General features: G+C 40.9%; 1 protein-coding gene across 1 annotated transcript in view; it reads left to right on the top strand.

Annotated features, from left to right (window-relative positions):
• Positions 1 to 8,013: 8,013 nt before the first annotated feature.
• dpp6b (dipeptidyl-peptidase 6b) overlaps positions 8,014 to 18,353 on the top strand; it is a 105,709-nt gene continuing 95,369 nt past the window's right edge. Inside the window, exon 1 of the mRNA XM_036138198.1 lies at positions 8,014 to 9,028. Within this exon, the coding sequence (XP_035994091.1) occupies positions 8,837 to 9,028 (192 nt within the window). The 5' untranslated portion in view covers positions 8,014 to 8,836. The remainder of the gene's footprint in view (positions 9,029 to 18,353) is intronic.

The following is an 18,353-nucleotide window of genomic DNA, read 5'->3' as shown; positions in this document are numbered from 1 at the left end:
ACCCCTTCTGCCGATGATTGCAAAGTAAACTTGATTTCACCTAATGGCAGACGCACAGCGGTGGCGTTCGACAAAAAGTCTTTTGAGCTGCTCTATAAGTGCAGCTTTTGAAGTTGTGCCCCCGTGAAGATGACCTATTTCCCAGAAATACAGCTCAGCTCAAGTGGAGTGATAGGTTGGGAGCCGTCACACACTGAGAGGCTGCCTGGATGCTGGCCAGAGTCATTCATGGCAGGGACGGCAGAGATTTTCACATTTTGACCCGAAGAGCCCTTTCCCCTTCCTGTGTAAAAGCCAGTATTAAGAAGCTGCATAGAAGTGGGCATTTTTGAGAATGAAATCCCTTGCAGTATTCTGAGCTGAACAACATGCAGGTGTGCAGCTGACTGAAATTATGACGGATCAAAGAGATGAAAGAGCAGCTAAAAGGTGACAGCAAATATTTAATGTGAATTCACATTAATAATAGCTGACATGCACAGAAGGCAAAAAAAATACCATCTCTGGTTATTTAGGGAATATGTTTGATCTCATCTTTATTCTCCAAGGATGCATTCATTCACCGGTCCATGCAGAAAAATTTAAACTTTTTCAGACATTTTCTCATGTTACAACGGCAAACTTCCGTTGTAACATGAGCTGTATGTGATTATCTGATTACATAGCATTTCTTGACTATGAAGGGGAAACAAAATGTCCTACCCACCCTAACCCACCCCAACCCACCACCACCTCCAGGAAAGTGTTTTCTGCATTTGTATTCAGCCCTCTGAGTCAACACTTTAGCTTCAATCACAACTGCAGGTATTTTGGAGGTAAAATATGATGCAATTGCTACCCGATCTTTGTAAACTAGCTAAGAGCAACTGTGAACATTCATTTTCGGCCTTGTCACAGACTCTGGGTTGGAATTGGCTCTGTACTTTGATTGGGTTGGTCACAGAAATAAATATGATTTCGTCTAAACTATTTAATATTTTCTAGCTCTGGTTTTATATTTAGGGTTGTTGTGCTCCTGCAAGATGAACCCACTCTCAAACCTTTTGCAGTCAGTGATGGAAATGTAACCTTTAAATAATCTAACCCTCTATGGCATGTTTTTCTTTATTTTAGGAGGAAAAAATGTTTCACCCTTGTTTTTGAGAGCTTATGGGTCCCTTCAAATATATCAATCGTAAAATGTACAATAAATACATTAGGGGAAATTTTATTTCAACAAAAACAATTTTCACAAGTTTTATATCAACAAACATCAGCCACAAATAGTTTATCAATCAGTGGGTTAGAGATCAGCTGCAGTGTGCGTTTATGAATGTGTGTTCCTGTGGGGGTACTGTGGAAGTGGGACGACCACTGTCACGCTCAGATTCTTGCTACTTTTGCACAAGCTTTCTGCCATATACGACTTGAACGCATAAAGCTTCATCTGTTCCTCTTTTCTCATCCCATTGCTGCTGCAGTCTCTCTTGTAGAGCAGCCATTCAGTCACGATCGTCATGTGGATAAAGTGGAACATCAGCCGGTTGTACCACTTCTTCAACCTGATTTTGTTGTGGTACAGAACAATGAGAGTTCAGGGGATTGCACAACTCTCCTTGTGTAGATCTCAAAATTGACACCATCAGAGCCAGCCAAGACAAGCATCTTAGCCCCATTTCTTTAGTTTTGCTGGCAGGTGATGTTTGAGTCTATTTCTACCCACCTGCTCGCCTAAAGCCAGCTTCTCACCCATTGGGGTCGTCTGCAGCTTTGAGGTAAGATGAGTGACCAGTGGTCGGATTTTGTGGAGTGGATCAACATTTTCTCCTTGTCCCTCTTCGTTGTTGTTGAAGTTCAGGGATTTTTTTTGATGTACTCCCATCTGTTTAGTGCCATGGTGTCAGCTACCTGGAACACTCAGGTGGCTTTGTTCCAAAACATGCGGGTGTCTGGTAGTCTGAACAACGACATGTACCCTGCTGTACCCCTGAACTGCTCCAGTTCTCTCGTAGTGAGGTTAATGGGCTTGTTGGTATACAAATGTGACTGCTCTACAACTACTTCCAGGATGCCTTCAGTAAAAAAAAACATCTTGAAGTGTTCGTAGGGGGACATGATAATGTCTGATTGTGGAAGGCTGGCCTGCCATTCTGGCTAATCAGTGATGTTGGCACTGCGTGGTGTTCTCCACCGCGGTAAGCGTGGAACATCTTCCTCTGATGCATCATCATCATTTTCATTTTCCTCTTCATCAACAGATTCATTGTCATCGAACAGGCCATCTGTTTGCAAAAGAAACCAGGGAGCATAAAATTAGAAGAGGTCATATACCCATCTTCACACACACACACACACACACACACACACACACACACACACACACACACACACACACACACACACACACACACACACACACACACACACACACACACACACACACACACACTTTTATTATAAACAGCATGTTACTCTACTGACTGATTCTGGGACCCACTCTTCCTCATTGTCACTCTCCTTAAGCTCCTCACTGTCAGAAGGAACGAGTCTAACTGCTCGATCGCATTCATTGCACCCATAAAATGCCCGTGCCACCATTTCCAATGAGTAATAGTAGACAGTACAGCAAAAAATAAAAATGATTATGGTGATAACTATGCATCTCTGCACTTCTCCATCCATGAGTATGTTATTGTTCAAACAACAGTGGTCTAACTGCGTAATGTTGCCCTGTGGCAACGAATAGAAAACTCTTCACTCAATTAAATATGCTTCTTCACATAATCATGCACATCACAAATATTATTTATACAAAGTTATATAAATGTAAAAATGTTAAAAAGTGTACACCTCAAATTTCATTGGTCACAGACTTATTATCAGACTTTTAATGTGATGCCATAGAGCAGGGGTGTCAAACTCATTTTGGTTGAGGGGCCGTATACAGCTTTATCTGATCTCAAGAGGGCCACACGAGTAAACTCATTGCAAGATTAAGTAGAACTAATAAATGTGGGACTTGTTGTTGATTTTTATATGAAATTAATTTCACTTTTACACAATATATTATGAATAACCTCAGCGTTTTTAAGAAAAGTATGTGCAATTTCAACAATACTTTTACTCAGTTAAACATTTACTTGTGCATTATGCATAAGAACTGATCACAGTGATTATACAATGTTGAAAAACATTTATTCACATTTTTTGGAACTTAAAAACACTGTCCTACATGACAAAATACATCAAACAGATAAAAATTAAGAAATGATTAAAATTTTTCCACACCTGAAGCTTAATCTGCTAATTAAAACACAGCGCCCTTGTGGACAATATAGGAAGTGCATATTTTCAATTAAACAAAGTACATGTTTTTTTCAATAATTGTTTTATCATTCTCTTCCTTTTATCTCCTCTTTCTTTCACCTTTTGTTTTTTTTCTTCTTGTTCTTCCTTTCCTCTCCTACTTTCCCATTGTAGTGTCCATATCATTTGAGATATTCTCCACATGAATCATAATAAAACTATTCACATTCATAAATCAAGCAGAGCACTATACTGCTCCACTTGTGAAAGTTAAATCTGATGAGCTCTTTTTGGCATTAAGACAACAATTCTTATTGCCACATTGCCAGACAGGACTCTGGGGAAATATAATGATAATGCATATAGCCACAGGGCCGGACTAAATTGTTCGGCAGGCCGGATCCGGCCCGCGGGCCGTATGTTTGACACCCCTGCCATAGAGGGTTAATGAGACAACCAGTTAGGTATAGGAAGATTAAACATGTATCACCGTACCAAAGTGTCACAAAAACTCATCAGGGTTCATAGTGGGCTTTTATAACAGGTATTCCTCCCCTCTCTGTGACCACGTTTCAGACCATGAAAACATGTTGACCTGAAATTTAACGCTCTGTCTTGCAGGCGTCTGCTTCCTTATCTAAACACATTTTTCAAGCTCACTCTCCGTTTCATGGATTTGGGCTTTTGTTTAATTAATCCCTAGGTCCTTGCACAAAAACATATGCCTATACAAACGATTTTCTCTTTTCCCATTTGCTGCATTAAAGCTTAACTTTTATTGATAGACATAATTTGGGAGACTATATAAAACTAAACTAAGACAGTTAATTATAAAAATGACTCTACACAGTCTCTCGCAGGTTTACATCCAGGATTGCCCTGCATTTAGCTCCAACCATCCTCCCATCAACATTGACCTGAATCTCTGTGCAGTTTACAGCGTTAACATGTCCATTTTAGTCTTATTTGACCAGAACCCTTTCTCCACATGTTGGCTTTGTTCACTACGCGGCTTGTGACATTCTTCAAATGGGACTTCTTTTGCGCTGCCCTGTTGGCACATTCTACCTGAGCTGTTGATCTCTGCAGCTCTTCCAGAGTTTTGATTATACTCTTGGTTGCATCTTTGATTAATACTTCCTGTCCGGTCTTGTCAGCCTATGCCAGGTTCACACAGCAAGATAATTGCCTTGGTTTTTGCCCCTATCTTGCCCTTCCGACAGTCAAATTATTGGGATTATTATCGGGATGGTTCATAAGGTAACCTTATGAGATACTCCTGCTGCGTGTGGTGTGTTGAGAGCGATCTAATCTGCTTGGAAGGACGTTGAGTCTGCACTGACCTCAAATCGGAGATATTCAGCATGTTGGATTGTCTTGGTCCAGTATCCTAGCACATGTGGTGTTTCCCAAGGACAAATGAGCATGTCGCCTGCTGAATGTGATGTATAGCCAATCAGAAAGCTAGGTGATGGAAGCCCGTATGAAAAAAACACAAACACAACAACTCACCTCCATTTCATGTTGTGGCAAACCTAAAGCCTCTGTCCGTGCTGTCTTCAGTCCTTTACCCATGCCTTTTCTTTTTGTAATGTTTTTCTCTGTTAAAAATAGTCCACAAGCTATTTACATTGTTGTTCCTCGCCATCCGTGTTTATTTAATCTAAACTCACGTTTGATCTCGAGAGGTTTTGCTAGATTTCTCTCTGACATCTGAATGAACCTGAGTTAAATCTGTTTATGTGTGGTGAGTTGTACTTGCCATTTCACCGGACACCACTCAATGTATGAGCAATTATTGTTTATTTATTAAATTTTTTACAAGCTTTTTTTTAATCATCATGTATGGAATCTTTCATGTGTGGTCATGGGTGGTTTTGAAAATTTAAAATCTTGCCTGGCCCCCGCCCCTCCTGGGGGGAGCCTCTGCTCCCCCCAGGAGGGGCGGGGGGCAGGGATGGCAAGGGTAAGGTGGGGGAGGGAGGGGGTTTATTAGGTATTTAGGGAGTGAGGGGGGCTCTGGCTGGGTGGCTCGTGCGGGTCGTGTTGGCCCGCCCTGTTGGGGGGGCCCGGTCCGGGGGGCGTCTGGTCCGGGGCCGGGGGCCGGGGGTCGGGCACAAGCAGTCGTATAGTCGATTTGGGGTGACCCCCCCCCCCCCCTCTGGTCAGTGTTGGATGCAAGTATTATGTGGGAATGTGTGTACAGCGTCTTTTTTTTTTTTTTTTTAATCTGTGTGTGGTGAGTGGGGCACAAGAAAGGGATGGTGTGAATGAGTTTTCCATTTTTTTTTTTCCAGGTATGGGTGTGGTCCGCTCCCTCTCCCAAGAACATCTCAAGTCTCCGCTAGGTGCGGAGCCCATCCCCCCACGTCCTGCCCTCCTCCACTTCGTTGGCGGGCGCCTTGGCCCTCTGGCGCATTGGTTGGCTTCGGGTTTGGGGCGGGTTCCCGGGCGTGCACCGGCCCACTCCCGGCGGCCTCTTCGCGGGGCCTGGCCCCCCGGGGGGCGGCCGGGGCCCCCGTCGCGGGGGCGGGGCGCCCCTGGGGCCTCTGGCCCTCAGGGCCCATGGCCGGGACCACTTCAGCGGGGCTAGCTGCCGGCGGAGCCCACGGGTTCGTCCCCGCGGCTCTTGGGGGCGTCGGCATTGCGGTTGCTGGGGGATTTCCTCGGGGTCGTCTCTGCTCCTTCCTTGGGGGGGGGGGGGGGGTTGCAGATATCCTGTGTCGGCCCCTCCTGGGCGACCTGCTTTAGGGACCCCTTTGGGAGTCCAGGGTTACGGGTTCCCTGACGCCTGCCTCTGTGCTCGGGGAAGGTGGGTCTTCGGTTCTCCACAATCACTATCAAGCTATTTCTGGATAATTTTCACCTAAACTAGTGCACTCTCACAAACTCCCACATGTGCTGGGTCCCAGGTATTAAGTGTTCACTTATATACAGTAATCTTATAATTTATTTATTTATTTATTTATGTTCTTTCACTTTCTTTTTTCAAGTATCACATTACACATGTCAGCTTACATAATAATATATATGATTTAGCAATGGCATCTAGGTGTTATTCGATTGTATCTGTTGCTTTATGTCTGTTGGTTGTGCTGTTCTTTTTGCATCTCTCTTTCCAGGTGACGGAGCAGACGGAGAAGGTTTTATCATTCTCTCCCTTTTATCTCCTCTTTCTTTCACCTCAACTCTTTTTTTTCCTTTTCTTTCTCTTTCACTTTTTGTTCTTCCTTTACTCTCCCATTGTCATGTCCATATAATTTGAAATTCTCCTTGCAGGAATCATAATAAAGCTATTTACAAGCATAAATCAAGTGGAGCACTATGGCGAAAGCTGTTCGCTCCACTTGTAAAAGCAAAATCTGTCGAGCTCTATCTGGCATTGAGACATCAATTCCTATTGCCATATTGCTAGACAGGACACTGGGGGGAAAAAAAAGAAAGAAAGAAAAAAAAAGAAAGTAATAATCATTCTGGAGTCATTGTCTTCTACAAGCTTCTCCAAGCCCTGTCTTACAGACACACAGACAGCTGCTGCGTCATCCTCAGACTTTCCTGCAGTCAGAACAAAGAGCAGAGAGAAAAGCCTCTTCCCTCATTGTAAATGTATCCTGCCCTAATTTACAGAGTGGGACAAAATGTTTTAACTAAATTTTTCTTCTTCTGTGAAACTGTTGCACTAAAACAATTCCCTGAATTTTGTTCACACACAGCTTCAATCCCGTATTCCCCTCATTCACTCTTTGCCTCTGATAAATGTTTAGGTAAAATTTGGTTTCATTATTACATTACCTTTATTATTATTCAGGCAATGTGTTAAAACTAATAAATTATTTAACAAGGTTCATTTGTAGATCCAAACAAGTCTATATGTTGAGATATAAATGTTAAATTGAAAAATTTTTTGATTTTATTAACAAACCAACATTTTTTACTACATAAACTAAAATACCAAAAATAGATACAGTTAAGTACCGGTATCGATTCCCAGGTACTTGGTATCGGTACTGTATCGGTTCAAATGTGAAAGGTACCCAATTGGTACCACTCCCTAATTGTTGTGTGGTATTTTCTGACTTAGTGTGCCTGCCCCCACCCATTTTATTTATCATGAGCTACCACTGGCTTTATCCCTAACATGTCTATTGTATTCCTTGATCTTCAGGAAGCTGTTTGTTGAATATATAGCTCTAAAAACATTTAATTAAACAACGGCATTTACACGGAGATTAAATGACGCTCAGTTGTATTCTATTTATTTATTAGCTGACTACTGAAGGACATTAATTGCATTGGATTCTGTTTTGGGAGCATTGGATTAAATGTGCATAAACATAATTGCATGCCACACTTTTCAGAATGTTTTCAGTTATAAATGCAGAAAATTAGGTATCATCTTGCTTTTACTCCACAATCATGCACTCGTTTGTGTTGGTCTATCAGTTAAAATCCTGGTAAACTATATTAATGTCTGGTTGCAATGTGGCAAAAAATATGTGTGTGTGTGTGTGTATGTGTGGTGGTGGTGGTGGTGGTGGTGGTGGTGGTGGGGGGGGGGGGGGGTAGCGGTGTGATTACTTTCACAATGCATTTCCCATAAGGAATCGTTACGTATATTAAACAACGAATAAGTAAAGAAAAAATATTGTATTATTGTATTTCTCGTTACGTCCCCGTCAGGTGTGCGGTCACCCTGTCCTAATCTGTAGCGCCACAGAGAGGCACTCGAGCTCTGTCCTTTGGGACCGCATGCACTCGTTCTGGAGGGGCAAAATCAAGTCTCCGTATACGTAAAAGCCTTGACAAATTACATTTGTTAAGCAGAGCATTTAAACGAAGGCGCATTTTTTTTTAACGAGAAAGCGCATTCCTGGTGGGTGATTGCGCGTTCGGCAGCGCGCAAACCCTGGCAGCCAAAGCTGCTCCCCTCTCCGTGCAGGTCACTTCTCATGCAGAGCGCGTCTGCGAAGAATAGCGTCGGGCTCTCCCTGCGTCCTTCACACTTTTCTTCTCCCGGTGCGTAAGAGCAGCGATGGAAAATTAAAGCCAAAAGAGACGAATGATTATCTTCGGGTCCTTTGTTTTTGTGGACAATCCCTCCGAGTCTGCTGAGGATCGAATATCTGATGGAAACTCAGCGCTTCCGCCTACTATCTGGCTGTGAGGAGGCATCAGGAAACTGAAGACAGGAGACAACGTGTTCTGAATACAAAGGAGGGCAACTATTGACACCTTCAAGAGAGCGTCCGCCGTGCGCCTGGACAAAGCGAAAAGGACGTCTATGAAGGATTGAGCTTCTTATCGGTTCATCACTTTGTTAGTCCTCTACCAACACTATCTGCAGACGCTTAATTCATAAGCCAAACATTCTCATCTTATCAGAGGTAAAACTGCATTCCCTTCTGTCTTTTTGCGTCTCCAAAGCGCTCGACAAACTAAAACAAAACGATCACACGACAAGACACTTTTTGCCGCCTTGCCATGCTGTGAAGTGTTTTTAATCTGGAACAAAGAACAGCAAGGACAAAAACAAAACTCGAAACGTTTTACTATGGCTTCACTGTATCAGAGATTCACCGGAAAGATCAATACGACCAATTCTTTTCCGCACCCACCTGAGGCCAGCCGCCTTCTCGGAGGACAGGTCGCAGACGAGGAGAACGGAACCAAGTCCTCTCACCAAGGAGCCGAGGGCCGAGCTCACGTCCAGTACAGGAAAAAGTGCCCACGGGAAGATGAGGATGTAAGACACTTGTTGTTTATTTGCACCATACTGACAGATTGAAATGAACCCAGATGTTCAACTTTAGATCATTTCTCTTCAGAAACTCATTCAAACTTAAACATGTTTTTTTGCAACACAACACAGAGTTTAAAGGTCTGGTGTTTGATCCTGACTAAAAGAAACAAGTTGTGCTTGGTTGTGCATGAAATGACAGCTTGACTGTTTTTATTGAGTTTCTGTGTGGTGGTGTCTCCACTAAAAAAGACCCCACATATCCATGTGGTCCATAATAGTTGCTTCACTCTCTATTTGTGTAAAATCTTTAGATTTGCATATAAAAGCTGGTCTATTTGTTGTTCTTTTTTGTTACCATTTTGAGTTATTTTGCACAGGGCTTCACATAGCCAGAAATCTCTGTTTTTTTTTCATCACTCAGTGATTTGTTTATAAAATATGGGGCATCTGGATTATTTTAAACACTAATCCACAGGGCTCAGGCAAAATACATTTGAGATTCTGGTGTGTGCTCTGTGAGATAACTTCTTAGAAGGAAGCGCACAAACATGAAAGAGCCTCATGCTCGAATGCAGAATAGTGGTTGGCTTTAGAGGGCATTTTTGTGTGCGCATTTTAATAATAATCAAAGTTATTTCAAAAAAGCTCTTTTAAGCAAAATACTGTACAGAGCCATGAAAACCACTCACAAGACAGATGATACATCTGAAACTTTCAAATATTTATTATATAAATAATAACTACATAACAATCAAAATACAGAAAAACAATAGTAAAGAAACATTTTTAAATCATCACAAACGAATGACAACCATTACATAAAAAAACTATGAAACAGTAAAAACATGATAGCAAGAGATGCTTGCACTTCAAAACATTACTCCATGTTAAACAAACTAGTCTTTGACTTAAAACATGAAGTGAGGCTGCATGTCTAATATACATCATAGATGTTGTTGCACATGTTTGTACTCTACAGTTATAACTGCAGTATTTGTTTAAACGTAGACATGATTAGCCATGAACTGAAGGTGACTTTCCTCACAGTGGAGGTGAAATTGCCATAATGCCACGTATGCAGATTCAGCGAAACACAACACATGAGACGCCAGACGGAAGGATTTCTTCCCCTTAAACTTTGCTTCATGTTACAAGTACACGTTTCAATATTGTCTGGAGTGTATTTTTATGTTACCATCACACATGGCGTGCATTATTGCAGTGCTGGGATAATAATCAGTTCACAGAATAAATAGTTTGTTGAATTTTCTGTTGCTGCAATTGCAGCTGCATGTATTCCGCTGTATGTCCCATGCAGTTTTGCATATTTAAAGACCGACATCTTTGCATGTTCCTCTTTGCAAGACAGCTCAAGATCAGTCAAACCAGGTGATACATGTATGTGAACATGAACGTTCAAGTCACAGACTCCAAATTGGATTTAGCTCTGGATCTTGAGTGGATCATTGTAACTGGATCTGGCTCATTAGGAGCAGCTCTGGCTGTATGCTTATTGCTGCTGTAGTTTTTTTTTTTTTTTTTTTTTGCAGTGTCTAACAGGTTTATCTTCCAGGGTTGTCTTGTATTTTGCTCCAACCATATTCTAACCTACACTAACCAGCCTCTCTGTCCCTGCTGAAGAAAAGCATCCCCGTAACATGAAGCTGCACCCGCCGTCTTTCATTGCTGTAATTGTGTGTCAAGGGTGATGTGCAGTGCTAATTTCCCACTACACATATTGTTGGCCTGCAGGCCTAAAATTTGTAGTTTTGGTTTCAGCTGACCCGTGCGCCTTCTTCCACGTGTTTTATGTATCCTGTACATGGTTTGTGGCAACCTGCAAGCAGGGCTTCTCGCAGCTGTCTTACAATAGTGGCTTTCTTATTGCCGCTCTTCAGTAAAGGCCGGATTTGTGGCGTGTACAGCTAATAGTTTTCTTGTCAACAGATTATTTCACCTGAGCTGTAGGTTTCTCCACAGACTGAGCTATCTGTTGTGTCCCAGCTTGCTCTTCATGAAGCTGTTTGTTCACTAATCTTCTCTAAGAAACATCCGAGGCCTTCAGAGGATCGCCGTATTTATTCTGAGATTAAATGTCACACAACCAGACTCTATTTACTGATGAGGGGATGTCTGAAGGCGACTAGTTGCCCTGGACTTTATTTTGGACTCTCAGAGCCCAAATGGGAAACAATACAGTTCAGGAGTATGTGGACTTTTACAGATACATGTATAAAGTTGTTTGTTTTTATCTTAGCAAGTTTCTACACTACCTCTTATTTACACATTTCCATCCTTGAGCCAAATGTCTCAACCACCAAATAATTACTGCAGATTTCAGCTTTAAAAAAAAAAACATGTGTTTTCTTGCTGCACGTCTGAAGGTCTGAAGCAATCATTTCTGCCGCTTATTTCCAGAGGAAATGTTTCTAACTTAAACAAACATGTATCTTTGATGCGCCTTGGATTTATCCATCCCTGTTAGTCTAGCCAGAAGGCTGAGACAGGCTGAGTACTGACACTCTCCTAGCCGTCAGTATCAATAACAAGAAATACTCAGCTTGACACAGAGCAGGCCAAAAGTCTTTCTTCCTTAACATACGCCCCTTATTTCTGGGAAGATTCTCTCTCTGGTTCTTCAGTGCTGGTTCATTAAAAAACATTTTTTTTCTTTAACAACCATAAGATTAGATTTTACAGCTATTACCGCAATGCTGGACTTCCAAGATATTCCTTAAGTTTAGGCTGTTAACCTTGAGGTGACCTTCACTGCTGAGGTTCCCCCGAGTCGTGCTGGAGCATGAAATTGCCTTTTGCCTTAGGAGATGGGGAGTCCATTTCACGGAGCTCTATTTCCAAAACACTTCTTGGGTGAAGTTTAAAGACACTATTGGTGTTCCCGTTCATTTTGTGGATTGAAAGGCAAAAACAATGACCCAGAAGTTGCCCAGATTCACTTTCCTTTTATCTCAACCGAGAGCTGCGTAGCCTCTAAACATCATTAGATCAGAATGTAGCAGCATCAGCATTAGAATTTAAGGACAAGAAATAAAAGGGCTAGATTTTTTTATTAGAAGCTGTGGTATTTAATTAATGCTGCTTTCTTTCTGGGCTCTTGGGAGACTTTTTTGTTTCTGTGTTGTAAAATTGTTAAATTGCTTGTATCCTTTGTGTGCATGAATAAGGGTTTGGTGTTATATTCCGAGTCACGCAGAGGTTAAACATCAGCAGCAGTTTATTTTCCTCCTCATTCCATTTACTGCAAACAGAAACCTAATTAACTGTCAAACCTGAAGGTTAAATATTGAGATATTTTACGAACAGATCGAAGCCTGAGGGGCTCTGACAGGACCCTGCCTACATTAACCTTTCCTGTGAGATTAGAAAATATAAACATTTCTATTTATTTGCAACAGGGGCAGATATGTGAACCCCCGAAAGGGACTAAGGTCAGCATATCATATATTTAAAAAGTGTTTACCCCCTTAAAGATTTCTAATGTTTTAGTTTTACTAGTCACATTTAAATGTTCAAAATTTTAAAAAAGAAACATTTTTAAATCCTAACAAGATAATCTGAATTAAACACAAACATCAGGTTTCAAATGATGGTTTCATTTACTAAGGAGAAAGAGCTTTGCCCTTAGGGTCAGTTTGCCTAGTCAAATCTGAAATTAAGAAAGATTATTTAAATAGAACCCATATGACAGCATGAAGCAATAAAAAAAGATCTCAAAAAGCATCATATCATGGCCAAATCTAAAGATCGAGCACTCATCCATGAGGTCAGAAAAGGACACAGCATCTAAAGAACTGCACGCCTAATTTGCCTTCAATAAGTTAATTGATGAGAGAGTTCATGGGAGACTTCCAAAGGCAAAAAAGACACAAAAGCACATCTTACCTTGGACAAAGATAACCAAGATCTTTGTAAAAAAAATATTTTGTGGACTGATGTGGAAATTTTAGCAACTGCATCTCAGGGGCAGTTTTGTTTTACAAGACTTTGATGAGTTGCCTCAACTGATGGGAAGATGAGTTCTGCTCTGTGTTAGAAACTCCTGAAGTAGAGTGTCCGGACCTTCAGGTAATCACATTAGGCTTAAGTGAACTCGGCTTGAACTCTCGACGATGATCAGAAGTGTACCACCGAGTCCACATTTGAATGGCTCAAAAAATGAAATGGTCTAGTCAAAATGACTTAAATCCGATTGGGAAGCGGTGGCATGACCTTGAACAAATTATTTATGCTTGATAACCCTCCTGTGTGGCTGAAATAAAGCAATTTTGCAAAGGAGAGTGGCCCAAACTTCCTTCACAGGTATATAAGGGACCAGCTATCATAGCTGTTGCTGCCAAGCCTGGCTTATTCGGTTATTATGTTTAGGAAGCAATTACCTAATCACATAATCGTAGAATTGTTTGGAGCAGTGGTAGCTTTTTACATTTTGATTATCTGAAAAATTTAAGGAAAACTAAAAAGCAAAAACTGAGGAAATTTATAAAGGCTCAAATATTTTTTCACAGCACCACATAAAACAATTAATCATCAAATTTTTGTTACTTACCTATTAAATCCTTATCCTTCAGTCCCACTGAAGTATATAGAAGACCAACCTAAGCAAGAATTATATAGTAAGCAGATAAGAAAAATAAAAAAAAATAGTGATGCATTGTTTTTGCCTGTTAGCTTGTAGAGAATGTTTCCAAACAGAGAAAAGCAATCACATAAAGCACATGTCCTTCTTTTAATTAAGTTATCAAAGTCTCTGAGAGCTTGCACAAATATTGAATATCAAGCGTTTCTTACATTGATTGATTTTTTCCCCCCGTATTTGTATTTAACACATAAAACAACCTTTTTTTTCTCTCAATACAGCTGCGACAGACCTCTCGCTGCTTGTGGCCTGGTAATGACAGCTGTGTATTCATGTGTAACTATTAGTAGTCATTAGTGAAACCTCATGTCTCTCGTGGCCACCTTATTCTCAGAGTGGCAAATACAAATTAATGGCTCTTTTTCTTCCCCAAGGCTCTTGTCAACAAAACAAAATTGTACTGACGATTCGCTTTAATTTTCCCTTTCACCTTGCCTTTTATTGTTACTACAGTGATATCTGTATGATGCATCCGTGTTATACAGGAATCATCGAGGTGGGATTCAGTTTGAACAGTGACCCTCAGCCACTGCATCTCATAACACTCAGGTGACTAAAAAAACATGCAAATACATAATATGAAGCACTGAATGAGTGCAAGTGTGGATGTTTAATTAGAAAACAGAATGTAGAGACCTTGGTACAACCTTGATGAAGTTAAAGGGGACAAATTAGTGTGAAGCACGTCTCTCTGCAAAGATATGTGCAAAATCCGTGGAAAAGACACCACTTCTGAAGAAACAAAAGGGGAAAACGTGATTCAAACGTTTACACAGAAATGTCTCTGAATGTGGTTGAATCAAGCAGGCCAGCCAAGCATGGCTTTGTTCGTTTGTACCGGGTGTGTGGGATTATAAGTTAGACATTTTTCTGGTCTAAATAAAGATAAGGAGCCGCTGATCTGAAATAGGCATATGAAACATGCCCATAACCTTCCGGTCTTAGCAGGGATTACGGATGCCAGATTGTGATGCCGAGTGTCGGTTCGCTGAGGCAAACCCGCCACCCGGTCAGATGGTACCCGACCTCAACGTCAGTCACTACAGGTTGCAGGCCCGTGTTAAGACAAGGCTCAGCCACCAGATGCTAAGAGGTGTCTCTGTAATCCATGATAGGGTCACAAAGTTGAAAAAAAGCTTCATCCATAGAGCGACTGGACCTCACCCTTCGAGATAGGCTGAGATAGGGGAGCTCGGAGTAGAGGCGTTGCACCTTTATCGAAAGGAGTCAGCTGAGGTGGATCGGGCATCTGATCAGGACGCCTCCTGTGCTTCTCCCTTTAGAGGGATATATCCCTGAGAGGATACCCCAGGGCAGAGCCAGAACTCACTGCAGGGGCTTATTATCCATTCCAGCCTGGGAAAGCCTTGCTCCCTGAATGAGTTCAGTTCCCCCTCGTGGACCTGATCCCATGGATGGATGGGTTAATGGTGAATAGCATACAGATTCAAAGGCAAAAAGGGTTTTATTTAGCTCTCTGTGCTCTTCATGTATTTTAAAAAAAATATAATCACTTATGACTAGCGACGTTTTCTTCTCCTTTGAAAGCTTCTGTCATCCTCTAACCAACGGCAATAAGTTTAGATTATTGTAAAATCATGTATATGTCATCGTAACGCACGGTACTGTGAGTCGGATATTACAAAAAAAAAGTGAACGATAACGCTGACTGTTCACTTTAAAGTGGAATTTAATCACGTTGCATGCGACCGCCCAGGGCTGACACGTACACGCTCTGTCTCCGTGCGTCCTCATGCGCCTTCTGCTCAGAGATACTCCAGTTCTGAGCGAGAGAGTTTGGCCCAGTTCCCGAGTCTCGGGTCGGGTCTGCGCTTCCTTTGAGATGTGCAACTCAGATAAATCAGCCAGACGGAGCTCAACAAGAGCAGCCAGATAAAAGAAAAGGGAGCCAGTGAAAAGCATTAGGTTGTCCTCATTATCTCCGCGTCAGGGTTAAAAGTTTTCTTCAGGTGATGAATGCTCACTGAGGGCTGCACTAATCTTCAACGATCATCCGTCCTGAGACACCAAAGCTCTCTGAACAGGGCGGTGACGGATAGTTGTACATCTCAAGTATGTGTAGCTGAGAGTGATGGTGGTTTATTGTTTTGCATGATTGAATTATCCAATGTAATCTGGATCCTAAGTATGTAGTGTTGATATCTTATGTTCAGTTATATTAATTGTCATAAATAAATCAGTCCCATCATCTAAAATAAAGCAGACTAAAGGAATAGTGCTTTAATTTTCCATCAAGCGTTTTACATCACAAATCAAAGAAAAAAGCAGATTTCTGCACTTTTCTGAAAGTCAAAATTTATTTAGGGGGAAGACTATTTTAATTACAATTCCCTTAAAATGAAAATATCAGAAAACAACAACAGAGTCTTGTTATTAATGTTATCAAAAATGTTGTTATTATTTAACACACAAAGAGGTATTCAGGAGTAATATCAGTAAACGGTTCGTTCAGATTTTTAAAAGTTAGGTTTTGCTAAGTTATTTCTAATAATATTAGTGGATATAAGGGAATTTTGGTGCTTTTATTAAAAACAAAAATTCACCTGAACAGCTGAACTGTCTTTCTATGGGAATTTTCACTGATTGATCCATGCCGGCTGAATTTTGTCAAGTAAAAAGACAAGCTCAAAACTCAAAGTTTAACAGTTTACTTAATTGATAAGGTAGGGCTGCTTGGTTTCAAGAAAATAGTTTATGGTAATAATATTGGTGAAAATTGTGGTAATGATATTGATTCTGATTAACGTTAACTTTAAAGGCACTTTAATCACAGGAATGAAAAAAAAAATACTCCTGGTTTGCACATTAAGGGCAGTTAGAGTCCTTTCAACCGGGCAGATATATTATAGCTTTGCAGAGCGTGAATGTCCGACACGTTTGCTTTCATCCATCCATCCATCCATCCATCCATCCATCCATCCATCCATCCATCCATCCATCCATCCATCCATCCATCCATCCATCCATCCATCCATCCATCCATCCATCCATCCATCCATCCAAGCTGTCAATGGGTGAGATGCGGGGTACACCCTGTACAGGTCACCAGTCTGTCACAGGTGAGCTTTGATATCCTGCTAAATATTTGATTACAAGCAGATTCTTGCCATTGCAATAATGCGCAAATTGATATTGCGATTACAATTGAGATTCCTTTTACAGTGCAGCTATAGTTTAAAGCCAACTAATGGATTAATTATGGATTGTTTCAAAGTTTCCACATCAGTTACACAACATAATTCTTATAAAAAAAACATTGACATATATTGACAGACAGTCAGACAAGACTGTTTTCAGCAGAACTCTTAATATACAATCATATTTTGGAGATTCAGAGAAACTTCCTGCGTAGTGTAAGAGATTGCTGTGGCCAAATCTAAATGGTTCACAAGGACAATATGGAGTGAGCTGGAGGAAAGCAGACCTTGTATGTGAAAGGTCACTACAACAGGGAAGCTCAGCAGTGTTTGACGGTTTATTTTAGTGCCGCTCTGAGCTGCTGTCATCCTGGCAGGATGCACTTATAAATGAGATTTTTAAATCTCCACAGTCCTGCCTGGTTTAATAATACATAAACAATAAAAATTTAAAATTAAATTTCCAATAAATAGTTTAAAATGACGTTGGGTTATTTCACAGTAAATACAAAAATCGCATAAGGTGAAAACAGTTGTTAGAGGTGTTTCCCTGCAAGTCCTGGGTTTTCATTTAGGCCAGAAGCTTTCTGCATGTAGTCTGCATGGCATCCTGCAGCATTTGTGATTTCACTCAGGGTTCTTCCCTTCAAAAACAAACTTGTAGAAACTTAAAAAGGTCTGATCTTCACAATTCAAACATATTAAAGTGTTTCATAAATAAGAACACTGGACGTCTTGCTTGTTCTGAGTGTGGTCCATCAGACAAAACTGCTTGTCTCAGCTGGTAAAAAGATCTCCCACAGTTTCCAATGGTAATATGAGTGAGTCCGCCATCAGACAAACACCGAACAACGATACTGTGAGTGACAGATTTGGAAGGGCAAAGCCACTGCTGTCTAAAAATAGATATGCTGCTCAAGCGACGTTTCATGACGGCACTGCAATCCAGAGAGACATAAACAAAGAGTAAGTTCAGTCAGTGGCTAGAAAATAACATTATAAGTAGACGGGTTTAGCTTAGAATACAAAACTTCATTCCTGCATCAGAACTTTATCATGTCCATAAAACAAGGTGATTGTAGTTTTCTGGATTAGAGAATCGAACTGACCAGCAACTGCTAAAGCCGACGATACACTGCAAAAGTAATTAAACACCTTGAAAGTTTTCACATTTTGTTCCGTTTCATCCACAAATTTCAGTGTACTTCAGCTGGAGTTGTTGTGATAGAACAATCAAAAACGTTATGTGTAGTGGAAGGAGAAGGATGCACGGTTTTTAATTTTTTATTAAATATTTTTTATAAATAATCATTTCCAGTGTTGCATTTTTTTGTATTTTACGCCTTATTAACCTGACTCTCGCCAACTGTATGTTGCTCCGCCTAGCTTCACTCACATACATCTGGGACCTCTCCATAGGAATTGCCTTTATTGAAGGCTGGGCCTTATCAAAAATCCTTGCATATGATTGGATAAGCCACTTGTCTGTCATCTTTATCGACGTGCTATTTCA

Source organism: Fundulus heteroclitus, chromosome 6 (assembly GCF_011125445.2).
Source record: "Fundulus heteroclitus isolate FHET01 chromosome 6, MU-UCD_Fhet_4.1, whole genome shotgun sequence".
In the NCBI taxonomy this organism is placed as follows: Eukaryota; Metazoa; Chordata; class Actinopteri; order Cyprinodontiformes; family Fundulidae; genus Fundulus; species Fundulus heteroclitus.
This window is presented reverse-complemented; position numbering and strand designations above follow the sequence as displayed.